This window comes from Nanorana parkeri, unplaced genomic scaffold, assembly GCF_000935625.1.
Source record: "Nanorana parkeri isolate BGI_ZX_2015 unplaced genomic scaffold, ASM93562v1 scaffold1237, whole genome shotgun sequence".
In the NCBI taxonomy this organism is placed as follows: Eukaryota; Metazoa; Chordata; class Amphibia; order Anura; family Dicroglossidae; genus Nanorana; species Nanorana parkeri.
In genome coordinates this window covers 322,336-348,299 of record NW_017307505.1, presented here as the reverse complement: position 1 = coordinate 348,299, position 25,964 = coordinate 322,336, and the positions used below count along the sequence as shown (strand labels likewise).

At 49.0% G+C, this 25,964-nt stretch overlaps 1 protein-coding gene across 5 annotated transcripts in view; it reads right to left on the bottom strand.

Moving 5' to 3' along the window:
• Positions 1-25,964, bottom strand: part of CEP131 (centrosomal protein 131) — a 50,205-nt gene that overhangs the window by 16,615 nt on the left and 7,626 nt on the right. For 2 of the 5 annotated variants that reach the window (XM_018568735.1, XM_018568736.1), the window contains exons 5-20: positions 25,445-25,560; positions 24,928-25,041; positions 23,844-23,993; positions 22,116-22,233; positions 20,633-20,749; positions 19,375-19,537; positions 17,684-17,781; positions 16,675-16,842; positions 14,994-15,194; positions 12,422-12,559; positions 10,421-10,546; positions 8,100-8,216; positions 6,769-6,798; positions 5,305-5,407; positions 1,073-1,274; positions 49-156 (exon numbers count right to left, since the gene is read on the bottom strand). In XM_018568735.1, coding sequence (XP_018424237.1) covers positions 49-156; positions 1,073-1,274; positions 5,305-5,407; positions 6,769-6,798; positions 8,100-8,216; positions 10,421-10,546; positions 12,422-12,559; positions 14,994-15,194; positions 16,675-16,842; positions 17,684-17,781; positions 19,375-19,537; positions 20,633-20,749; positions 22,116-22,233; positions 23,844-23,993; positions 24,928-25,041; positions 25,445-25,560 — 2,069 coding nt within the window. The remainder of the gene's footprint in view (positions 1-48; positions 157-1,072; positions 1,275-5,304; positions 5,408-6,768; positions 6,799-8,099; positions 8,217-10,420; positions 10,547-12,421; positions 12,560-14,993; positions 15,195-16,674; positions 16,843-17,683; positions 17,782-19,374; positions 19,538-20,632; positions 20,750-22,115; positions 22,234-23,843; positions 23,994-24,927; positions 25,042-25,444; positions 25,561-25,964) is intronic. The other 3 variants (XM_018568737.1, XM_018568739.1, XM_018568740.1) reach the window with 3 other exon arrangements.

The following is a 25,964-nucleotide window of genomic DNA, read 5'->3' as shown; positions in this document are numbered from 1 at the left end:
GTGTGTACAAAAAATAAACCAGAATTCCCCTTCAGTCGCTCCGCTCACCTGGCAGCCTGCTGGTTTAACCGCTCCTTCTCCTCGGCCACTTCGCTGTACAGGCGCCGGCGCTGCTCCTGCAGGGACTGCTCTTCCTGGGCCAGCTGCTTCTCATACCTGTACACACAAAGCATCCGATATATAAAAGGAACACTTGTGACAACCACAAACATTGTCCGTTCTTTCCTCAAATGGCCAAATCTTCTTTCCATGGTCCTCCTGTCTGCAGTCATTGGTTGCTAGGACCACTGGTCAGTCCTAGCAACCAATGATGTCATGGGTCCTCCTGTCTGTAGTCATTGGTTGCTAGGTCCACTGGCCAGTCCTAGCAACCAATGATGTCAGGGGTCCTCCTGTCTGTAGTCAATGATTGCTAGGTCCACTGGCCAGTCCTAGCAACCAATGATGTCAGGGGGCCTCCTGTCTGTAGTCATTGGTTGCTAGGACCACTGGTCAGTCCTAGCAACCAATGACTACAAAGAGGAGGACCCCTCACCTCATTGGTTGCTAGGACCACTGGTCAGTCCTAGCAACCAATGACTACAAAGAGGAGGACCCCTCACCTCATTGGTTGCTAGGACCACTGGTCAGTCCTAGCAACCAATGACGTCAGGGGTCCTCCTCTTTGTAGTCATTGGTTGCTAGGACCTCGGTGCGGTGCTAACAACCAGTGACAAAGTCACCCCCCAGCTTTACACCGTCTTCCTCTTCTGTAGTCCAACTGCACCACCACCCCCCGGCTCCGGCCTGTGGAGAACAAAAAGGTATGTGGCACATGCATACTATAAGGACCCTTTCCTACCGGGTACATACTTTGGGAGGCGCCTTTGAATGGCACCCCAAATGCACCTCCCAGTCGCAGTGCAATCAACTGTGCCGCAACATGCGCAACCGAAATATCGCATGTGTTAATCATATGAGAAAATGCAACTGCTGCAAAGTGTTGAACCAACAGGCCCCAGTGGTTTGGCCCTCCACAACAGTCCCAGGTTCTCATGAATTGTCCACCCCGGGGCTACAGCCTTGTGCTCACCTTTGCTTTGCCTGCTCTCGTGCCCTCTGGCTCACTTCCTCCTTCTCATGCTCCAGGTTCTGCCGCAGCTCCTCGGCCTGGCGCACGTAGCGCGTAGCGGCCCTCTCGTCGGACTGCAGGAGCTCGGCTTCGTGCAGCGCCTTCAGCTTGCGGATTTCCTGCTTGTGTTTGGAGATGAGTCTCTGGATCTCGGGTTCTAGCCCTGGGGAAAAAAAAAAAAATGGCTTTGATTATTGGACAGGGAAGAGGAAGACACCATCAATAAAGCCCAACCTTTTTTTAATGCTTCCCCCAATAGCGCCAGAAAACAAATCAGCAGCCCTGGCTGTAATACTCACCTCCTCTCCAGGACTGCCCCTTGCAGTGACTCCTTTCCACCACTAGATGTCCTCAGTCTTCCAGGTTGAATGACAGGGCAGGGGGTGGGCAAACTCGGACCCTCCAGCTGTTGTGGAGCTACAAATCCCATGAGGCTCATAGACACAACTCCCAGAGACAGATGCATCATGGGATTTGTAGTTTCAGCACAGCCGGAGGGCCGGAGTTTGCACACCCCTGCAATAAGGGGTGTATGTATTAAAAGTTTGCAGTGCCCAAGTCTGAGTTTTAGATTCATATCACATTATGGCCACTAGATGGCGCTGAAGAGCACGGGAATTTCCTATACTCCTCAGCTCCATCTAGTGGCCATAATGAGGTATCAATCTGAAACTGCGAATGTTTTATAACTACACCCCTTAATGTCATTCAACCTTGAAGACTGAGGACATCAAGTGAGTGCAGGACACCCAGAGAAGACGTCGCTGCACCCTGCACTCACATTGTAATGATGCAGCATCATGTCAGCATTGGTGGGCATGGGGGCGGAGCCCAGAGTTGCGCTTTAAGACAGACTATTGAAATTATTGCATATGCTCAATCCTGACAGGTTCTCTTTAATGACCGCAGCGTTCAAGATGGTTTTCACTTTGATTACGCAACCTACCTAACTGCGCTGATTGAGGTAAGTGGTTTGGAGTGATTTCTTCCCGACACAGTGCGTGTGTACGACATAGAACGGATCTCACGATGTGACACGAAGGGTGAAAACGTGACGCCAGGTAATGGGAAAACGCAGGTCAGTGATCGGATTGGGGGGGGTGTTTGTAATGCTAAGAATCGTATTGTGGACGTCAGCGATCACCAGGGAAAAGTAAATTAATTCCCCCCCCCGAGCAAATAAGAGCTGTGGGCGGAGCTGGGAAATTCCACCGCTGACGCAAGACAAATGTACACTTCACTGTACAAATACATTGGTGACATAAACAGGTTTAACGTATCCGCAGGCATCATTTTAGGCGGAATCTTATCGGTCAGGTGGAAAATTCTGTTCAGCTTGTGGTCCAGACACTGCTGCTAGACAGGACTATCAGGTCAGTCCATTGCAGTTAAAGTGCATGCCCTGACATCACCTAAATTCACCCCCCAACCTCCCTCTAGGGTCAAGGGCAGGGTTGGCAACCTTGGCTCTCCAGCTGAGCTGAAACTACAAATCCCATAAGGCATTGCAAGCCACAGGCATGACTCCCAGAGGCAGAAGCATGATGGGATTTGTAGTTTCAGCACAGCTGGAAAGCCAAGGTTGCCTACCCCTGGTCTAGGATGTCGGCGGTCTCTTGCCGTCTCCTCTAGGGTGCAAAAGTTTCTGGCCGCCTCCGTGTCTGCAGTCTCAGACCACCTCCTGTAGTATTGTCTGAAGTCTCAGACCACCTCCTGAAGTGTGTCTGCAGTCCCTGACCACCTCCTGTAGTGGGTCTGCAGTCCCTGACCATCTCCTGTAGTGTGTCTGCAGTCTCTGACCATCTCCTGTAGTGTGTCTGCAGTCCCTGACAATCTCCTGTAGTATGTCTGCAGTCTCTGACCATCTCCTGTAGTGTGTCTGCAGTCCTTGACCATCTCCTGTAGTATGACTGCAGTCTCTGACCATCTCCTGTAGTATGACTGCAGTCTCTGATCCTCTCCTGTAGTATGACTGCAGTCTCTGACCATCTCCTGTAGTATGACTGCAGTCTCTGATCCTCTCCTGTAGTATGACTGCAGTCTCTGACCATCTCCTGTAGTATGACTGCAGTCTCTGACCATCTCCTGTAGTATGACTGCAGTCTCTGACCATCTCCTGTAGTATGACTGCAGTCTTTGGCGTTATTTCTCTTTTACAGCACCCTTGAAATGAGACCCTCGAGATATGTTCCAGGCACTCATGACGTAAAGCAGGCACTGCCATCACATGCCTGGATCTGTCACGGGTACACTAGAGACTCCGCCTCGTTTTGCCACTTTAGACGTGACATCATAAATTGGGTTTGTTGCTCGCTGTGTGAATAGACAGCGACCTACATAACCATCTGGGCCGTACTGCAGGCCATGCTGAGGAAGACCGAGCGATTGCATTTCTGAACCAAATTGACCTGGCGCGTCATACGCGGCTATCGCCGATTGTTTCTGCGCGGCAACTATTCCGGGCGCATTACTCAGAGGGACGTTCAACGCATAAAGCAGCTTCATGTGCCAAGAGACGCATTCTCCTCATCACACGGCGCCATCTAGTGGCTGAAGTAGAGAAGGCGGCCTACTATTAGGACACCGCATCTGTTCAGAGGCCACCAATGAGCTGCGCACATCAATCGCCCGTCAATCATTTTCATGTTTGTCTGTCATCATCATAAAACATATTTAAAAGGGAAAAGGAAGGGTGCTCGCGGGGGACTTTACAAGAGAAGTATGGGGTAAGCGTTTTTCCCCATAGTTCTTTTAAGGGTCACGGGTGGACATATACTAACCTCCTCCTGTGACCCAAAGCTCAGTATATAGCAAGCTACAGCTCTCTATAGACGGAGAGAGTCGCAGCCGGGACCGATCCCGACATTACTGTCTGGATCCACCCAGCTTCGTGATTGACAGCTGGCTCTGCCTATCTAGAGGCAGAGCCAGCTGTGCCCGCCCTTTCCGTCAGCCTGTTCTTCCACTCAGCGCTGGAGGATCGGAGCGGGGGGGGGTCCCCTGCAGGGAGCCGTGAGTGACAGTCACGGCTCATTGCAGGGACAGGATCGAGAAGTGAGCGAGCGCCGGTATGTGTTCGCTCACTTCCCGATTTATTGAGCCGACCTGCGACAGTCTCATTGTCAGACGTCGGCTAGAGCTATGAGGAGTGAAAATCACCTCATAGTTCTCCTTTAAATACATTTATTTTGTCATTTATTTTATTTAATGTTAATTTTAAAAACTGTTGTTTTTTTTAAAGGAGAACTATGAGGTGAGTGAAAATCACTCACCTCATAGTTCGAGCCGACGTGTGACAATGAAACTGTCACACGTCACCTCAATAAAATCGGGAAGTGAGAGAACACATACCGTCCCTCGCTCACTTCTCGATCCTGTCCCTGCAGAGAGCCGTGACTGTCACTCACTGCTCCCGGCAGGGATTCCCCCCCTCCCCTGTCCGATCCTCCAGCGCTGACTGGCGGAACGGACGGGGGAGGGGGCGGGGACAGCTGGTTCTGCCTCTAGATAGGCAGAGCCAGCTGTCACTCATGCAGCTGGGTGGATCCAGACAGTAATGTCGGGATCCGTCCCGGCTGCGGCGTCTCAGTATACCGCGAGCTGTAGCTCCCTGTATACTGAGCTTAGGGTGACGGGAGGATGCTAGTTTGTGTCCTCCCGTTACCCGAAGGAGAACTATGGGGAAAAGCCCTGACTCCATAGTTCTCCTTTAACTTTACTTTGATTGCCATCACATAGGGGGGCTTACAAGTCATTTGGGCCCTTCGTGGCGGGTAAGCACAGTGTAAGTCTCCCGTCACTAAGGGGGCTAAAGGACCCATATGGCTTTTATTTGCTACACCAGTTTAATACATTCCCTGCTGGTGTTCTACATTAGAAGCCATCGCACTCGGCTGATGTCTTCACTTTGAAAACTTTTTTTTATAACCTGTATAATCACTTTACCATCTGCAGCCTTCCGGCCTCCACTGTCAGCATGCCTCCTCCTGTAAGGACAGCTGAGCCCGCAGGTTTGTTTTGTAAAGAAAGCCATGTGATCTGTATGAATGGCTTGTTACAGTGATCATGTGATCGGGAGCCAATCAGAGGTTCCCGATAGTCAGAGTAATGCTGTTGGTGAGAGCCCAGTGCAGTGACGCATGCCACACGGTGCTGAGGGAAGTCAATCTAGAAGAGGGTAAGAAGCCGCTTACCCTTGACGGTGATTTCTTTAATCTTCCTTGTTTTCTCGTCGATCCATTTCTCCCTGCGCACTTTCTCTGTGGCCGTCATCAGTTCCTGCAGCTTCTTCATCTCCTGCAAGATACGAGGAAGCGGATTAGTACAGCGAAGGGCTCGTCCGCTCATCAGGAGGTTGTCGTTTTCATGCGGCATGGAGACAGAGGAGTGATGTCATGACACAGAAGGAGCTGCCCGGCGCCATTTTAAAGTGGAACTGTCATGCAACTGTTACAGATTTGTGGTACCTTGAAGACCCAACTCTCCCGCCAAGCCAGATGGAGGCAACCTCAGCACTCCAGCTATTGCGGGACTACAAGTCCCATAAGTCATTGCAGAACTCGGACAGCCAAAGACATGACTCCCAGAGGTAGGGACATGATAGCATTTGTAGTTTCACCGCAGCTGGAGTGCCGAGATTTCCTGCCCCTGCTCTAAGCCAACGCACTGCCGCAATGTACAAAGTGTTGATTTATAGATCCACCCAAATATAAAAGGCCTATATTTTGGGTTTCTTCAAATGCCCCCTTGGGCTCTTACATACCTCCTAAATGTGCCAATTTTTATTTGCAAAACCAAGCTCGTCCTCCAGTTGGATTTTCTTTTTTCTTAAACTAGCTTCACAAAGACAAATTATTTTTGATGCAAAAACTAAAGCTGGACATATAATTAAGGAGTCAAATTAGTCCTCCCCGTTCTTATCTTGGGATTACAGGTCAGTTAGTGTCTATGTTTTTGAGATTAGGAGAGTGGGTGGGATTGAGTAGTTTAGCAAAGGAAAACTGGGCAGGGCTGACACCACTGAGTTCACAACAAAAGCTGCGTGTTGTCAGCCTGCAATAGGACTTAGGAGTTGAGTGCCTTCCTGTACTTACAGGGCCTATCGTAGGATAACACATGGAGAAATGTTCAGTATTACAGATATGTAGAGCATGCGCTTTATTTTGTTATCTTGCCTTGACATAAACTTTCAAACCCTTGTTATTACCAAAACTCAGGTGCGCGTTAAAGGGGCCTCCCGCTGCAACAAGCATATGTTAATAAGGGAGTTACAGAAACATGCACAGGACAAAACAGAAACCCCCTAGACCAACGGTAGGCAAACCTTTTCCCTCCAGCTGTGGTGAAACTACAGCTCCCACCATGCATCTGTCTCTGGAAGTCATGCTTGTGGCTGAAGAGTCTTGCAAAACCGCATGCGATTTGTAGGTGCACCACAGTTGGAGTGCCAGCATTGCCCACCCCCTGCCCCAGACTGTGCGGTTTGGCGAGGTGCATAATGCAGTTCTGAGGATATAACAGAAAAGGACAGGCAGTATGGACATAGGCTGGCGTGTATTCACAGTGGGGCTTTGGGGCCCGGGGAGGATGTGTTGTACACAACATAAGGGATGTAGATAGACTGGACAATGTATACGGAGCAGGCAGGGGGCGATTACCTCACACAGGGGGCCCAGAGTCTGCCAAACCTGAGGAAGAGGGAAGAGAAGAGAGGGGGAGAGGTAACAGGTCAGCACAGGAGAAGGTCATAAAGGCAGATAGTCTAAAGACAGCTCTCAGCAACTGTTACTATCAAATATATCTATCTATCTATATAGAGATAATTCATACATAGAGATATATATATAATGATATTTTTATATTTATATTAGATTTATTTATTGTCATTTAAGGTGGTAAATGACACCAAGAGCCAGCTCAGCAGGGAAAGTGTCCCAAGTAGCCCATTGAAGGAGTCAGATGAGAGGTGGGTTTCGTTTCGTAGAGGTAGGAGGCACGATGAGGCGCATGTCTGGGTCTGTCTGGTCCTTCAGATGGGCACCCTGTACATGCCAATGTCAGATGCACAGTATATACCAGTGGGGCAGTCTCTACAGAGTGATATGCTTCTTGAACAGATGGGGAGCCTGCCCAGGTCCAAACTGGCCAACAGCCAAGATGCCAGATACTGCTTTGTGGCTGCGATAAGCTGGAACAAACCCCTGCAAGGGTAAACCTTTTATGTTTCCTGCTTCACTGATAAATAAACATGAGCAGGAAGCTCCGATAGTACTCTGCATGGTGGGCTGAATCCTTCACAACCTCTGCATTTGATGCTGATGAGTACCAAATATACACTGCAATGGCAAGACATCTCAGTCCATGTTATGGCCATTACAAGATGAAATGATGGCGGCAGCCTCCCCTAATGGATTCTCTATAACAGTGGTTCTCAACCTGCGTAACCTCAGGACCCACATTAGTCCTTGGTAATTACGTTGCGACCCATTGCACTGCAATGAAACACATGGCATTCCAGCTCCCTCTCTGCCGTAGCTCCAGCCCACTGCACCTCAAGCTGACACTGTGCCAGGCTTCATAATCTTAATGTCTGCTCAGCGCGAGAACGGACATTGCTGCGCTAGTGCGAGGCTGAGGAGCCTCTTGCCTAGAAAAGTTGAAGGCTCGCGGCGACCCACTGAACACGGGGTCGAGACCCACTTTTGGCTCACGACCCACCAGTTGAGAACCAAGGCTCTATAATATATGCAAAGCTGTGAGGGTGACATCTCTGCGGGAGGGGTACAGACACAAACCACTGTTAGAGAACCTGGCTACCGGAAATGAGAAGCCCTCAGGCTGTTTAATTCAGCGAAGTCCAACCAAAAGCGACATATCTGAGAGGAGGTTGCCTTTGTGTCACAGAGAAGTGTTGGGATTTCCTGTCTTATGCAGCAGGACCACAAGAAACCTGACCACCAATGAATCCACAGTAGGTCTCATCCCTTACCGTGTCGTGCTGCTCCTGCATCTGGCGGATCTTACTGGCGTATTTCTGATCCACCTGTTTCAGATCGGTGACAAGAGACTCGCAGCGCTCGCTCAGGGTTTTCTTGTCATCAATGAGCTGGAGAAAAAAATGAATATTGTGCATATAAAAGCGCAACTGCAAATGCATCTTATAGCAGACAGCACAGCCCCTGTATCACATGTAGACTTCTCTTTCAAGGCAGGCTCTCTCTAACACAGCCGGCTGAAAAACAACGCACATATCGGCACTTAAGTTCCAACATTCAGCCTGAATTTAATGCGTTTTGGACCTGAACACTTGTTCTAGATGAGTGACTAAGTCAGTACATGAGCCAGACGGCGAATATAGGATCATCTTCCAAAAGAAATATCTATACAGGTAGGTCTGTGGTGTCTCCTGTGTGGCTTAGGGCCCATCCACACCACATCCAGATTACCTCCAGACCAGACCATTTCCAAAATGCATCTCAATGTATCCCTATGCTATTTCTGGCCTCTGTTCCCACCAGCGCAGTCCGTTCCAAACCATACCAGAAAAATACCGCTTGTCCTGTTTTGTCTGGTCTGGAATGCATCAAAAACACATGGAACGCACCAGTACGACCATTTCAAGCTAAAAAAAAGTTCAATTTGCGGCAAAATTTTGCAGTAAAAATGCGGCAAAAAAGCAATGCACTATGTTCCAGATCTGGCCCGGAAAATGGTGAGAACCCAGCCTCAAAGAGGTCCTGTGCTGAAAAAAGGCAAGAAGATCACTAGTCAGTAGTACTTCCTGTGGTCTTCCTGTAGTTGATGTCTCCCCATTACTGACTTACAATGCCTTGTTCTGTACTGTGTCTCTACGTGGCGGCAGCCATCTTGGTAGAGAGCAGGGTTTTGTTTCCTCATCTAAGAGTTGCCCCCCCACCACCACCGTCCCATCCCCCCCCCACCGATAACTGGTGATCAGATGACTGGTGGGGTAATTGAAGAAGCAGAAATGGAGGAAGCTCCTCATATCCACAGAATGAATGAGACAAGGAGATCCTTGTGTAAAGTCCGCAGCCACACGCTGGTGACATCACTCTGTAAAATCAACTTTATGCAGCTCCAAGCTTGCTCCTGCAGTGGGCACCCGATATCTCCCTGGGCTTGTCAGAGCTGGATGCAGGGAGGGAGCATTGTTTCTTAGGCCTTGTTCACACCAGGCGCGGAGCAGATCCAGACCAGAGCAGGTGCAGACCGGATCAAAACTGCGCCCAATGTATTCCAATGGTATTTTGAGCTCCAGTTCACATCGCAGCGTGCAGATCTGAGCAGGTGAAAAAACTGCGACAAGCCCTATTTTACCTGCTCTGGAACACATCAAAAACGCATGCAAGTGCCTGAAAGCCCATGTTAAACTTAAAAAAAAATATATATATATTTTTTTTTTTACCAAAAACGGCCCGGAACGCATCAAAAACGCGGCACAATCCACTGCACTGCGTGTGCAGAAACCTGACCGGATCTGCTCTGCATTTGGTGTGAACAAGGCCTTACAGTTTAGAGAGATCCTTGTACTGCAGGTCTTCAGGTACAGCTTCCCCTCCAGCAAGGAGAACAGAGCATCCAAAAACAACTGGAGCACCAGGTACATTGCTGTACGTTATAAATGTGCAGTTTTTAAAAAAAGCAGCTCAGGGTCACTTATATCTTCAGGGAAGTATAAGAGTTGCCCCAAATTGGGCTGCATTTTGGTTGAACTGGACCTGTTCTGCTTCCATATAGCTGGGTGTCGGAAGGTGGAAGGTTGAAATCTGCAGAGCAAGGAGCACAGCTGCTATACTTCTGTGTGCGTCACAGAGGGTTCCCCCCACGGGTCCTCCTGCTGGCCACTACTGCAACCTGCAGTGACATAGCAGCCAGTTAGGAGGAGGAGTCCAGGCGATCCATCTTACACTAAATTCAATCATTAAACTATGACAGTGGCTTTTATCCTGGAGTGCGGCTGCCTTCTTTCTTTACACTGCTGACACAGAGGTGTAAAATGAACTATTTGGGGAGTCGGCAATTGGCAGCTGGCGTTGTGCAGACAAGTGTTTCTGCAGCAGCGTCAGATCTCTTATTACAAAGGACCTGCAGAATGCAGCATAGGACAAGCTATCCGGCACAGCTGGCTATGTACCCGGAGCTGCGTTCTTAGCTCTGCAAGAAACCAAACATTTCACTTACCGCTCAGGTAGGTATTCAGCGTCTTCTATTACAGGGGGCTGCGGGCTGGGATTTTTTTTTCTTAGACAAGTGACAGGTTCCCTTTACTACCACCTGTAATGCCATTACCTGGTCTATGAATGTCAGGTGTCTCTGGATGGTGGATTCGTATTGCTCACTTTGCTGTTTCAGCTGGTACCCCAACTCCTTCTCGGTCTGCTTTACATGACGTACCGTCAGCTCGCGCTGCTGGACCTGTGAAGGAAAGGGGTCAGGCAGTTATAAGAGACCATCAATGATCACAGACTGCAGGGATCTCATCGATAAAAGATTCACCATAACAACCGCATTCCTCCAATTGGTAGCTGGAATCCAATTTGTTAGTAACAGAAGCACTTTTCACCTAAGAGTGTAATATCAGGACAGCTACCATCAAGGTTTAGGACTCTCATACTGAAGCATTAACCCCTTCTGTGGCCAAAACTGTCAGGAACGGGGGAAAAAGGCACCCAGTGATCTATGCAAATAAGGCGACTCCCAGTGCTCAGCCCAACTGGCCCACAAGCGAGTCTACAGAGACAGAGCTGAAGCAATGCCAGTGCAGGACCTGGAAAGCACGCCGGGGCTAACTTTTATCAGACCAGATTTCGCAAAGTGCCCCACATGAAACCAAGTGTCTGAAGACGACTTCCTGGCTATCCTTCAATGTCCAGTCCAGTGGGGTCTGCCTGCGGTACTCCAATAGCCAGGCTTAGGATGACTGCGCTGGGTAGCTGTGAACCAGCAGACAAAGCCCCAGCAGTTATAGTATTTAAAAATAAAATCAAAAGGATAAAAAAGTGCTTGCAAAAAATAGGTTCGTCTTTAAACCCAGCAAAGCACTTTTTATCCCATAGTTCTCTTTAGGATCACGGGGGGGACATATACCAACATCCTCCTGTGACCCAAAGCTCAGTATATAGCAGGCTATTGCTCAATATATACTGAGGGTGCTGCAGCTCTCAGTATAGAATAACAGATGTCCGTCATAATAGAACAATAGCAAAAAAACTAAGGCATGTTAGTAGTACCGTAGGAAAAATGACCCTGGGCTGGCCTACAGTTTTTTTTAATCCTCCTGTAGGCAGCAGTATAACCTAAAGCTTTAAGTCTTCCTGAATGGATAAGAAAGGAAAACAACTTATGGGGCAGGATGGGCAAATGTAGAAATAAAGTCTTTAAGACAGATAGGCAGAGGCAGCCTCTGAGACAGGAAAAGGCAGTGTGGAAAGCGAGTCTGATTCCATGCTAGATAAAAAGGATCAGGAAGTTTAATAATATGTTTAGTATGGGGAGGGAGAAGCAGGCGGCCACCCAGATCACTTGTACAAAACAAGCGGTGGCTCTTCTGTTCTACATTTAGTCTTACTTGCTGGCAGCAGGGCTAAATGTAGAGAGAGAAAAAACAACACCTGCCTGGCACACGGAACTGCATGTCACGGGTGTCGGGCGATAGGATTTGATCCTAGCTATGGACCAGTATGGTGTCTGAAACCTGACAACTTTGCATAAGAATGTTGAGATCCACTTCATGTGTACACTGTTACAGTGTCAGTTATTTCACTGCATTGCCTGTCAGTATGTTAGGCTGGTAGCCCCTGGCCAGCCTACCAGCCTAAGACACTGACAGGCAATGCAGTGAAATAACTGACACTGTAACAGTGTGCACATGAAGTGGCTCTCAACATTCTTGTGCAAAGTATGTCAGTGGTGGCAGCTTAAAGACACCATACTGGTCCATGGCTGGGATCTGTGGACTGTTTAGACAAAGCATTCAGGCTACTGACTAACCCTCGTCCCTAACTCCTCTATAGACAAGGTTGTAATCTGTCAGTGGAAAAAATGAGCTCTCCCAGTAGGACTGCGGAGTGACAGGAGCAGGACCACTGGAGTGGTGGAGCAGTAGTCGGAGGGTCGGATTGGAAAGTCCCAATCTAATGGGATGAATATTGTATTGTGGCCGCTCTCTGATGCCCAGTGGATGCATGATGGGGTCCCTGAGATAGCCAATCTCCAGATTTTGCACATGAGCAGAGTTTTATATTATGCTGTTTGGTAATGATAACGGTGTCCGTGTGCAGAGATACTCACCAGGGCTGTCTGCAGAAGACCCAGGGCTTTCCTCTTCTCCTCCAGCTCCAGGCGCATCTTCAGCATGGAGCTCGTCACCTCTGTAGCTACAGCCGAGGCCTGCTCTAGATGAGTCAATTCCTCCTCGGACAGCATGGTCTGATCAGGGAAGACATTGAGGTTTTAATAATAGTGTATTTTATATGTCTCGCTTTCTGTCACTTATGATACAACAGGAAGTATGGGGAAAAAAAATCCCCCAAAAAAACCCAGAGAGTGATAAAAGCCAAAAATAGATTTAAAAGGAGATTTATGAGGGGAGTGATTTTCCTCATAGTTAGATCGGGAAGTGAGCGAACACATACCGTCGCTCGCTCACTTTCCGATCATCTCCCTGCAGAGAGCGGCAACTGTCAGTCACGGCTCCCCGCAGGGATCCTCCCCCTCCTCGTTCCTCCAGCGCTGGCTGGAGGAACGGCTGCTTCTAGATAGGCAGAGCCAGCTGTCAATCAGCTAGCTGGGTGGATCTCGACAGTATGGTCAGGATCCGTCCCGGCTGCCGCGCTCGCAGTACATAGCGGGCAATAGCGCTCTATACATACTGAGTTTTGGATCACGGGAAGAGGTTAGTATATGTCCTCCTGTGACCCTAACGAGAACTATGGGATAAAAAGGTTACCCCAATTGTTCTCTTTTAAGCCACTCTCCGGGCAAACAAAAAAGTGCCCTTGCAGTTGGGCCACCCCCACATATTGGCAAGTGCCTATTTTTGTCTAAGGGAACCCAAGTAGGTAGGTAGATTTACTAACCTGATTCCCACTACTCGCCGGTGGTCAGTGGTCCTTAGACTGCCGGAGCAAATGGGAGAAGAGGCTGCGGGAACTGGTACAGCAGCTTTGAGGGAGCTGAGATCACATAAGTAAATCTGCTTTACACCAATCCCCTAGACAACAATGAGAACGTAACCCTTGCAGGGTTGTAGCCACACCGCATGAGTACTTTTGTTTCTTTGCCTGGAGATGGGCTGTAACTTTTCCCAACTCTATCTAAAGCAAAGAAACGTTTGATATGGAGTGCCGCTTTATTTCCCCAGCCAACCTGTGGGTAGTAAACTGACTGCTGACAGTCTTTCTTTCTTTTGTTGCGGTGTCCCATTATGGAGATTTTCTTTCATTTCCTGCCCTGGAAACATAACAGGAAGTGAGCGGAAATGCACTTCAGTAATTACCGAAACAAATGTCATTTGGGAGATTTCTCCTCCCAGATTAATTACTGTTCCTACTGACAATGATAAGCGTGTATGCATACAGTATAATAAAAGGAGCAGTATTAACAGGACATATACTCTGTGTGGGGCCTCCCATTCATCCTATACCTCCTAGATCATATACTCTGCTATGCAACCTGCTAGTACCGCTCTTTATTATACATGTAATAGGTGCACCCTATTGAGTCTAGTTACAGAATTTACAAGCCCTGATGAAGGGGCGTGTCTGAATCTGTGTTTAGGCTGTTTCATGATGTCTTGCTATCAGTAAACATTCGGGATGCACCGATACTGATACTAGTGTTGGTATGGGTGCAGATACAGAGTATTTGGGTGAGTACTCGTACTTGCTCAAATGCTCCCGATGTCTAGACCGATACCGGAACTTACAGCATCAGGAAGCCGGGCGGCAAGTCATTACATGCTGCCCGGCTTCCTGATTGGCGGGGAAGCCGGCTCTCTGCTCCTCCCGTCACCAGGGAGCATGGAGCTGCCTTCCCGCCCAAATTAGGAAGCGGGGGGCGTGTAATGAGTCGCCACCTGGCTTTCCGATTACACGGGAAGCCGTCTCCATGCTACCTCGTCGCCAGGTGACGAGGAAGCATGGACTTGGCTTTCGGGCCAATCAGGAGGCCGGACGCCGTGTAATGACTCGCTGTCCGGCTTCCTGACTGGTCGGAAGCTGGCCAATCAGGGAGCCAGGTGGCAAGTCATTACCCGCCTACCGGCTTCCTGACTGGCCAGAAAGCCGGCTCCATGCTTCATCACCTGGTGACGAGGGACCGTTTTTTTTTTTCCTGATTGGCCGGCAAGCCGGCTCCATGCTTCCTTGTCCCCTGGAGACGAGGTAGCATGAAGATGGCTTCCCGTCATTACACGCCGCCCGGCTTCCTTAATGGGACTTCTGATATCGGTATTTGTTATCGGCAAGTACCAAAAAAAATTAATAAATTGGTACTCGATACCGAAAAATCGGTATCGGTGCATCCCTAGTAAACACTAATATTATAATATTTTAGACTCTTAGATCTTTTGGCTGAAACTCTCATCAGACTTTTTACACATAGATCTTAAAACTCCGGGTCCCCATGACAAGCGGCACCTGGTTCTTGTGGAGAGCGGCCCCACCATAGCTACTCCATTCCACATGAACTCGACTGACTTTCTTCAGCCATTAACTACTGACAAGTGGAATCTAGCACCTCGGATATACAAACATACAGATGTTCAGCAACTGAAACCGAACCGGGGTTCTAACCCTTCAACACTCAACCCAAAAGTAAAAAATAAATAAATACATTTTAATGCATGCCGGGCTCTAGTTACCCCTCTGTGTGTGTTTGAAGCAGAGGATCGGGGTCTCTCCTGCTCAGCTTTTTCCATGTCATCCAGAAAACTGATGATATTCTGCAACTTGGCCTCGGACAGGAGAGTCCCGTTCTGGATTTGCTTCTGCTCCGCCTGACTTCTGCGCATCATTTGGCCGAGCCGTTCCAAGTTATCGATGGTCAAGGAGGTTTCGGCATCCTGAAAAAAAAAAAAAGAAGTGAGGTCCGTTACAATTATTATTACATAGTATTTATCTGGCGCCAACAGTTTGCGCAGCGCTTTACAATGTAAGGAAGACATTACAATTACAATACAATTCAAGACAGGATGGTAAGGAGGGCCCTGCGCCTGAGGGCTTACAATCTGAAAGAGGAGGGGGAAATGATGCATGAGGAGGTAGCTGTGTGGGGATGAATTGTTTGAGAAAGTGATGGTTCAGTGGTCAGGTTGAGGTGAGATAGGCTTCCCTGAAGAGATGAGTCTTTAGGGAACGCCTAAAGACAGTCAGGGTGGGAGATAGACGGACAGGTTGGGGTAAAGAGTTCCAGAGGATGGGAGATATGATTCAATTACAATATGCAAGCGTGTTTGTTGCTGCATCAGGGGAGTTCAGTGCTCTTTGTATGGCTATAACATCCGCGGGCCACCCAAAGACGTCTTATCGCTGAATGAATGGATAACTCGGGCAATGAGGAACCGTAAAAACCAAGTTTGTTTTCAGGGGAAGTATTGTGTGGGTACACTAGCAACACTCCGGCCTTCCTTTCAGTCTTGCATAGTTGTACCGGCTCTTCTCCTGGACTGAAATGACTTCCTCTGATTTCACTGCACACTGCAAATTTTGCGGAAGCCTTCCCAGAAAAGGAGGAGGAGGGGGAGGAGGTATGTCACAACTCAGAGTCATTCAGCTGTAAATTTGTGCATAAAAAATTGCCGTAGATGCAGCAGTGCCGTCCGTCCGTTTTTCTACTACGGGCGGACGGCAAGAGGTTAAAATCCCAATATTCAGGTCTGTGCTCAGAGTGCAGCATTATGACAGCTGTGAAAAACACTCAAGTACCAGATCCACTCTCGCCCTCTGCTGGTAAGGAGGGGTATATATATATATGAACAATGTCATATTTACCCGATAACCAATATTATCTACTGATGAACAAAATGCACAGTAATAATATAAAAAAAAGTGTATGTAAACCCAAGATCCATTGTTTGTATGTTTGGCATCATGCCTCACTGTAAACATCTGACCTCCGTCCTTCCCTTCAGCCTTCTATCTGACCTCCGTCCTCCCCTTCAGTCTTCTATCTGACCTCCGTCCTTCCCTTCAGCCTACCATCTGACCTCCGTCCTCCCCTTCAGTCTTCTATCTGACCTCCGGCCTCCCCTTCAGTCTTCTATCTGACCTCCGGCCTCCCCTTCAGTCTTCTATCTGACCTCCGTCCTCCCCTTCAGTCTTCTATCTGACCTCCATCCTTACCTTCAGTCTTCCATCTGATTGTATTTCACTTCTGTCATCTATGGAGGCTCACCTCGAATGCAAGCAGACTGCACCTGAAAGCACGCTGCATTTGCCCATTGACTTAAACCCTTAGGTTTTTTGGGGCCAATTTAGAGATCTGCAACTAGGGGATGTGAAACTGAAAAAATAAATCCTTTCAGCGACCTGCGTTCTTCTTACCCCATCGATCCAGCTGAACTTGTCTTTGCCGTCGGGTTTACTGTCGAGCAAAGGTTCAGGTTCCTCCAGCTGTTTTAAAGTGTCCAGCAAGTCGGTGAGCGTGGTCTTAGATTGGGCGGAGGCTGCGACCTCCAGGTCTCCTGGGGTTTGGTCTGTGGATGTGAGAACCTAAAGAAGAGGAAGTTAAAAAGAAGACAAATAATGAGACATCAGGTCTGGGTGGGCTGACTATTGCAGTTGATAGTGGTACAGGGGGGCTACATATCCTATAGTGGCCCCGGAGCTCATGGGATTGCTCTCTGTGCAAACTCCCTGAGGTCCCATGTCCCCCAAGGTTCCCCGGTCACTGCCACATCTACAGGAAGGAAGACTTCATAGTGTTACACTGTCAGGCCAGTAAGAGGCAGCCTGATCTGTCACCATGAACTACCATTAAGTCAGTGCAGCACGCGGCTCCAAAGTGTCAGCCAATCATTGCTGAACGCCATTAACATTTATACGGAGATCCCTCTTCATACTGTCTCCGAGCTTCTGTCATCATCCAATAATCAAATGAAGTGAAAGCACTCGGTCTAACTTGCAATAACTTGAAGTTTACCCTGCTTATATTTTGCCTTCCCTGGTTCCCCCTCTACCCCTTACCAACACGCTAATTAAATTTTAAAATGAAACCTGTTTTGGGAGGCGTTATGCAAATGTAAAAATGCCTTGATGGGTGGGGGTCAGTCTGGAGGTGGGGGTGTTCCTGGGCAGGCTGGATTTGCATGCAGACCGCCCACATGTGATGCTGATCCTTCATGATTGAAAGAACAGCAATCAAATGAATAAAAAGGGCGGGGCCAGGGGCAGTCAGGCTAGAGAGGAAAGGGATAGATGATGCTGGACATTCCCCAGCCAGGAAGTGAGGCGGGCTCTATCTGACCTGCTGCAGCTTCTAATGCACATTGTGAGAAGCTCCCAGTGGTCCGCATCTTACAGATTCTTATAGAGCTTTGCTTCGTGTACATACCGGAACGGCCTGCTCATGGTTCCTGGTCTCCGGTGCTGGTTTGAAGAGGGGAACTCCGGAACTGTCACACTCTAATGTATCCTGCATTCTGGAACCTGCTGGGAATAGAGTATTACCGTATTAGAAGGACGCACAATATATTTTTATTATTATACAGGATTTATATAGCGCCAACAGTTTGCGCAGCGCTTTACAATATAAGGAAGACATTACAATCACAATACAGATCAACACAAGATGGGAAGGAGGGCCCTGCCCCTGAGGGCTTACAATCTAAAAGGGAGGGGGAAAGATATATTATCATTCCCGGCTTATCACACACAAGTCATAGTCAACTTCTGAACTGTCATCCTTTAAAGTGACCCGTCCACCAAATTTACACCTCCGTCCCGTCTCTTTCCTCTCCCCTCCTTCTTATAGAATTGCTGAATATTATTATTTTCTTTGTAAATACATTTTTGGATACTCTAAGATGTAACTTCCTTCTTCCTCTCCTAGGCGAGGGTAACGGCCCTTCACCTCTCCCCCTTCCCGACTCCTGGGATAGACGATAGGCCGCAGGGCTGTATGTGCCGAGCTCTCATGAGATGTCTGTCATCGGCTGTCAGGAGTGCAGACGGAGATCTGGCGCCGTGTCCTTCACAATACTGTTGCCACAGATTTGGGAGATCTCAGCCAAACACTATGGCACTCATCACGTCACTCATCCTAGAAGGCTGCGGGGCCCCAAACGCCAAACACGCACAAGATCTCCCGAAACTATGGCAGCATGTAATATGAAAGACATGGGGCCGGATCTTGTACAGACGGAGATTCGGCACCGTATGTTTCATATTACGGGCTTGTCCTGGTTCTTGGAGCCAACCTCATGATGAGGCAGCACCAGATTTCATGCATGCACAGATGGAGATCCGGTGACATGTCCTTCACATCACATGCTGACATAGCGGTGGGTGATCTTGCAGGAGTTTGGCACCTACAATAACTATGGCAACACTATGGCAACGAATACACTATGTTTTGGCACCTACAATAACTATGGCCTACACTATGGCAACGAATAATATGAAAGACCTGGCACCAGCTCTCCATCTGTAGAAGATGCGGCACCGTGTCCTTCATATTACATGTTGCCATAGTGTTGGGAGATCTTGCGAGCGCTCGGCACCTATTGCCCTGCAGCCGTTTAGTATTAGCGACACGTACATCCCAGGAGGCTGGGTGCGGAGACACTGTGGCCATGCTATTGTGATAGACATGGCACCGGATCTCTATCTGCCCATGCACTAACTCTGGTGCCCCGTCATCAGGGGGCTGGCTGCAAGAACCAGGAAGAGACAAAGAAAACAAAGATGGCGGCATGTGGAAGAAGGGGGGAAAAAAGGACAACAGGGGGATGGGATGGTCTTGTGAGTATGTTTATTCTGGACAGACAAACATCAAACATAACGGGCATATGGGGAAATGTTTTCATGGCTGGCGGAGGGAGTTGGAAGTTTCCCTGGATTTGAGCAATGTGTACTGTGCGTCCTTCGACCTGTGTCCCCATGGAGGTAATTCAAGGAATAGTAACCTTCCCGTCATCCTGTTGCAGGAAGTCTGGCAGCCCAGCACACGCTATGGTGAAGCACATACATCCGCCGATTTTCCTCCAGGGTACACGTTAATCAGCGCCGCGTTGCGTCTCTTACCTGCATTGTTTTTGGACTTGTTGCTCCTTCCCGTTGGAGGCATCGCTGTATTGCAGCTGGTCTTCTTCTTGCCCACCTTTCCGCTTTGTACCAGCAGCGCCAGCTCCTCCTCCGCCACTCTCTGAGTGTCTATGGCTTTCTGCGCTCGCTTCATCTGCAGCTCCTATCGTTGGGAGGCAATTTTAAAAAAGGGACAATGAAAAGGAGAGGAAGACGATAAATAAGCCCATTTCTCTTTCCCTTTGCTTTCTCCTCCTAACAGCATGGTTCCTTGCACTGCAGCACACCTGATTGGCTCATTGTGCTGCTTCTCTGAGCTCTGCTGTACAGGGCTGATACCAAGACAAATTCAGGTACTTCTACTTATTGTATAAGTAAATACATTTAGTGATGTATTAAAGAACACATAGCTACAATAATTTGTGCCTTTTATAGCTGTCCATATTTTTTGATATTTCTGGTTGTAACCACTTTAGTCACATTTATAGATGCAATAAGCACACTATAACAATTGGCTGCAGAAAGGTCTCAGAGCTCTGTGTAGCCCAGGGTTCCTTTCCCTGCAGCAATCTGTATATTCTTTAATTTGGCATGGCTCCGCCCACACAACCATATCATCTATTCACAGATGGAGAGAATACAGCAGTGGCTGCTCTGTGTCAAACAGCAGGATTTACTGTGCTACGATAGGAAGTGCCAGGGAGGAAAGGTGAGCATGGGGCGTAAAGTGAAATATGTTACTATCCCCTGCAAGGGCAGAGTATGATTAAAGTTGGGGTTATCTGGTCGATTTCAGCACCTTGTTAAAGGAGAACTATGGGGTTAAGGCTTTTCCCCATAGTTCTCCTTAGGGTAACGGGAGGACACAAACTAGCGTCCTCCCGTCACCCTAAGCTCAGTATACCGCGAGCCACACCTCCCTATATACTGAGACGCCGCAGCTGAAGCGGATCCCGACAATTATGTCTGGATTCGCCCAGCTGCGTGAGTGATCTAGAGGCAGAGCCAGCTGTACCCGTCCCCTCCCTCGTCCGATCGGAGCGGGGAGGGGGGAATCCAGCCCCTCCCCTGTCACGGCAGAGAGCTGTGACAGGATTGAGAAGTAAGCGAACGCCGGTATGTGTTCCCTCACTTCCCGATCTACTGAGCCGACCTGTGACAGTCTCATTGTCACAGGTCGGCTAGAACTATGAGGTGAGTGAAAAGCACCCTCCCCCCCTCATAGTTCTCCTTTAACCAAGCAGACCGCGGCTCTTACCTGGATCGCTGCACGCCGAGCCTGTCGTGCCTTCTCCTCTCTGACCCGGCGTCTCTCCTCCTCCTTTGTCTGCTGGGATTTCAAGAAAGAGTTCTCGTCAGGCTGTTGCTGCCGCTCCTGAAAAGGAAGATTGTGAGCATTGTCAAGAAAGAACAGCTGGACCTTGTAAAGTAAATCCATAGTTTACATTATTTTCCATGGAACACTAGTGCGGCCATTTTGGTACAGGAGCCTATGTCAGAGCTGCCCCTCTGGTCATCTGATGATTGAAGGGGGAATTAGTCGAGAACCAGCAGGAGACGAGGTGGAGGAAACACAAATCCACAGGGAGGATAAAGCAGAAACAGGGAGATCCTAGCAATGCCGATCCTCAGGTACGGCTTCCTCTCCAGCAAAGGAGAACAGTGAGCAGCAGAGCAGTGACATCACCAAATCTCACTACAAATCAGTCAGAGGCCGCAGATCCTTAGATGATCTCACACTGCAGGTATACAGTTATGAGGCTACAGAACAGCAGTGCCTTGGCAAGAGAAGTACAGTACACTCCCCATTATCCGGCATTCAAGCAACCGGCACTGTCTCCATTTTTTTTTTGCCATTGGCTTAGGCCCCATTCACACTAGATGCAGTGCCTTCCGTCCCGATTCTGGCCAGAGCGCGCTGCCTCGCATTGTGGCCGGCTCACTTTTTAGTGGAGCAGGAGGGGGCGTGGTGGGCCATTCAAGTGAATGGCACCGTAGCCACGCCCTCCAGACGCAATGTGATCGGTCGCACGGGATCGCAAGGCACATTATGCCTGCGGTCCGGTGCGATCAAAATGCGGCAAGCACTATTTTGATCGCACCACACCGGACCGGACTGCAGGCACAATGTGCCTTGCGATCCCGAGCGGGCGATCGCATTGCGGCCAGAGGGCGTGGCTACGGTGCCATTCACTTGAATGGCCCACCACGCCCCCTCCTGCCCCACTAAAAAGTGAGCCGGCCGCAATGCGAGGCAGTGCGTTCTGGCCAGAATCGGACCGGAACGCACTGCATCTATTGTGAATGGGCCCTGGATGCACACTAAAAAATTGTCGGTTGCTTGGTGAACACTAAAAAAATGTAGGCAGTGACTAACAAAATACTTTGTGTCCGTCTTGCTGCCGGCCGGTGGCTAGATTCCGTGATTGGCAGCAGAATGTAAACAACAGGGAGCAATAGCCGGACTGCTATTGGCTATTACCTGCAGCTACACTACGCCTGAGCAAAAATCACTTCAAATGATAAATGATGAACAGACTCCAGTACCATATGGGGTGGCCGGAGCTCTGTGTAGCCCAGGGTCCAAAAAGTGACAGCTCGGGAAACAAAACCTGATTGATTTCTGTTGATGTCCCCAATTGGTGTCAGATCGCATGTTATGTTAATCCGTAGGATGATTATCTGTATCTATCCAGGTCAAAGTGTACCTCCAGTCATACATGGCGATGGCCTACATTTACCTCCTTTTTGGAAGCCAGCATATGTTTTATCGCCATCTCTCCCGCCCGGTTCTTCTGGCGCTGACGCCTGTACCATCGCTGAATGGTGACCGCGGCATTGTTCACCTGCAGAATAAACCTGAAAAAAAAATCCCAAAAACAAACAATTGTAGTGCTGCCGTAAGACCTGCCCATAAACACACCAATCATTCAATCATCAGACTTAAGAGGGGGAGGGGCTTGGTAGTTATTCCGAATATGAAAACGGAAGCGTCAAGCCCAAATCGAACGTTAAAAATACATTATTCCTTAAACCGGAAGTGTCCCCTTTGGCTCGGAGTCATCATGGAGCCCAGGGAATCAGCGTAATAGAAACAGAGCTCTCTACAGCATTGAAGACTGCCCCCTGCAGGAGAAAAGGAAGAGAACCCACGCTCGTCATGTGACCGCCTGGTGTGCCCCTGGATAAAATGTAAGCCTAAAATGTTTAAAACCTGGGAAGGAAGGATGATGTAAGCTGGCGTGGGTCTCAGCTTTCCATCCAGTGGGTACAGGCCCAGGGGGAGGGGGGAAATCAACCTTTTCACTCTGCGTCCACCCTCCTAAGGGCAGGGCTTATACCCAAGACTAGTGATGGGCTCGGGCGTGTGTGTTCGCAGCTCCACGTGCGGAGCCCACCAGGAAGCTGACAGAGCCGCAGCGCCAATCACAGGTACTAAGACATAAGCCCGTTCCGCAGCTGCAAAGATCGGGATTTGTCTCAGCGCCTGTGATTGGCGCTGTCAGCTTCCTGGCGGGCTCGGCACGTGGAGCTGCGAACACGACCGAGCCCATCACTACCCAAGACATCTGCTGTACCCCCCCCCACAGGATGAGGAAAAACGTATCCAGTATGTGCACAGGGACAGAAGTCACACATTATGCCTCTGAGACAATTACCTCTGGCGCCAGACTGCCTATTGAGCTGACACAGTGTGTTGCACATTCCTTCACCAATAGAAGATCGCCACGGCAGCCATTTTGCTTTTTCCAGTAAAAGAACAATGCAGAAAAGTCTGTGCACACCTCACTTAAAGTGACATTAAACCCTCAGATTTTTTAACATAAAACAGTACTGTAATGTGCACCTCACTGTAATCCATGGTAGTTTCCCTTCTCTTTGCTGCTCTTCCTTTTAAATCCGTATCTGTTCTCATGCTGGGCAGAACTTCTGTTTTGCAGCAGACTGCCTTGTCTCAGGAATGGATACAGGGTGTCTGTGTATCCGTTTGTATCGGCTTGTAACCTGAGCCAGCACTACAGGAAGAGGCCCTGAGCTGAAAAGGGAAGTTCTTCCCAAGCATGAGCAGGCATGAGGATTTAAAAGGAAGAGCAGCAAAGAGAAGGGAAACTACCATGGAGTACAGTAAGGCGCACATTACAGTATTGGTTTATGTTAAAACATCTGAGGGTTTAATGTCACTTTAATTGGAGGAAGAAACGGACGCGCAGCTGGTCACATGATCAGGTCTGGAAGGTATTTTAGCTGCTGCTCTACATACAAGTTTTCTCCCTGGAGCACTGCGCTTGTAGACAATTCAAAGACGCTAAATGTCACCAAATGATATTTGTTATACAATCCAAACAAGCTTCAAATACTCCTTACAGAATGTTTCTAACGTATCTGGGAGGTTTCGTTTGTTTCTATCTGCACAGCCGATCCAATCCGGTACACAGAAAGTGCCGGAGCAAGGTGAAGAGGACACTAACCGTTCTGCCTCCTCGGTGGTGACCTCGCGCCTCTTCTGCGGCGAGCTCCCTCCGGTGTTGTTGCGGCCCAGGTTGTTGGTGCCGGAGAGGTTTTTCTGCGATTTCTGGAAGCTGCTCCCGGGATCTTCACCGGCGGCAGATCTTTGGTTGCTGTGAGGAGTGGGGGGAAAAAAAAAAAACGAGAGGGCGACATTCATCAGCTAAAAGCTTCTCCGCAGCAGTCACGCCAAAGTGAAATAAAACAAAATATGGATGCTCCAAAATAATGTGCAATACCTCCAGAGACCTGCTGGCCAATTTGCGGCCCGAGGGCCACAAATGCGGCTGTTTGGTACTCGTTGTGTGGCCCTCGCGCTCCAGCAGTGATTTGTAAAGCAGCTTTAACCCTTTCACTGCTGGGTCTCACTCTCCGCTTTAAAAGCTAAGTTTACCTTTCAGATCATGTTTCATGTTACACCCACATTAAAAAGGAGAATTATGAGGGGAGGGGCTTTTCACTCAGTCTCATAATCTGAGCCGACCTGTGACAATGAGACTGTCACAGGTCGGCTCAGTAGATCGGGAAGTGAGGGAACACATACCGTCGCTCGCTCACTTCTCGATCTATCCCTGCAGAGAGTCGTGACTGTCACTCACGGCTCCCTGCAGGGATTTCCCCTCTTCCCTGTCCGATCCTCCAGTGCTGACTGGGGGAGCGGACGGGGGAGCTGGCTCTGCCTTCAGATAGGCAGGGCCAGCTGTCACTCACGCAGCAGTATTGTCGGGATCCGTTCCGGCTGCGGCGTCTCAGTATATAGGGAGCTGTAGCTCGCGGTATACTGAGCTTAGGGTAACGGGAGGACGCTAGTTTGTGTCCTCCCGTTACCCTGAGGAGAACTATGGGGAAAAGCCCGACCCCATAGTTCTCCTTTAAGGGTGTACATAAGCAAAGAGAGCATGCACACTACATGCACATAATGTCTTGGCACAGGATCTGTACCAGTGATACAAGGCAGAATTTCTAACCACTAAGCCACTGTGATGAGCCTATAGGTGCCCTCAGCGGACCATCAAGCATGCTGACTATTTGGGTAATTGCGCTTACTTGAGTGATGGGGTCTTCTGATTGGAGCTTTTTGCGCTGAGGCCTCGGTCGTCGGAGGAGTAGTTATTATGTACCATGGTGGTGACGGTGTTGCCCACAGCTCCCTTGTTGCTCCTGAAACAGCAGAGAAGATGAATTGTAAATATACAAGAGAAATCTTAAAAGAGACCCTGTCACTTTTCCCATTAAGGACAAACTTTTTACTTGTCTCTGCAGCATTCCCCCATTGCTCCTTCCTCCGATAGGCCAGGGCACTGCATCATAGAGGGAGGTCACATACTCAGGAGCACTGGCTGGAACAGAGGAAGGAGCGGTGGAGGAACGCTTGAGGGGTGAGTATAAGTGGGTCGTGGAGGGCAGGCCTGCCCTGAGTGGGTACAGTGACAGGGTCTCTTTAAGCGACAGCTGTCCTGAGACACAAATGGAGGTGCCCACTGCTGAACATAGTCTCAGGGGTACTGGCACTTTCAGGGGTGCAAATGATTTACTGACTGTGCAGAATCAGCCATATCATTACCTGTTGTTGGCGGGAAAGTTGGGAGCCAAAGCAGGCAAATCTTTCCGCTTCATGCCCGGCACTGACCTGGCGCTGCGGGCACTCGAAGATACGGACAACGACCGAGGCTGTTCATCCTGGAAATCAAACATGACAAATAAGAATAATTACCGCAGTTTACATGGAAGGCTTTTCTTATTCTGCAGAGTTTTCACTTTTACATATTTGCAGGAGGGCCTCCCATATAGTCTACGCCTATGTGTAACTGGCATCCCTTTGTTTACTGACTGCCGAGATAAAACCATAAACCACCCTAGAGAATGTTTTGAGAGGGAGAGAAAGAGGGGGGAGAGAGGAAGAGAGAGAGAGGGGGAGGAAGAGAGAGAGAGAGGGGGAGGAAGAGAGAGAGAGAGAGAGAGAAAGAGAGAGAGAGAGAGAGGGGGAGGAAGAGAGAGAGAGAGAGGAATAGAGAGAGAGAGGGGGAGGAAGAGAGAAAGAGGGGGAGGAAGAGAGAAAGAGAGAGAGAGAGAGAGAGAGAGAG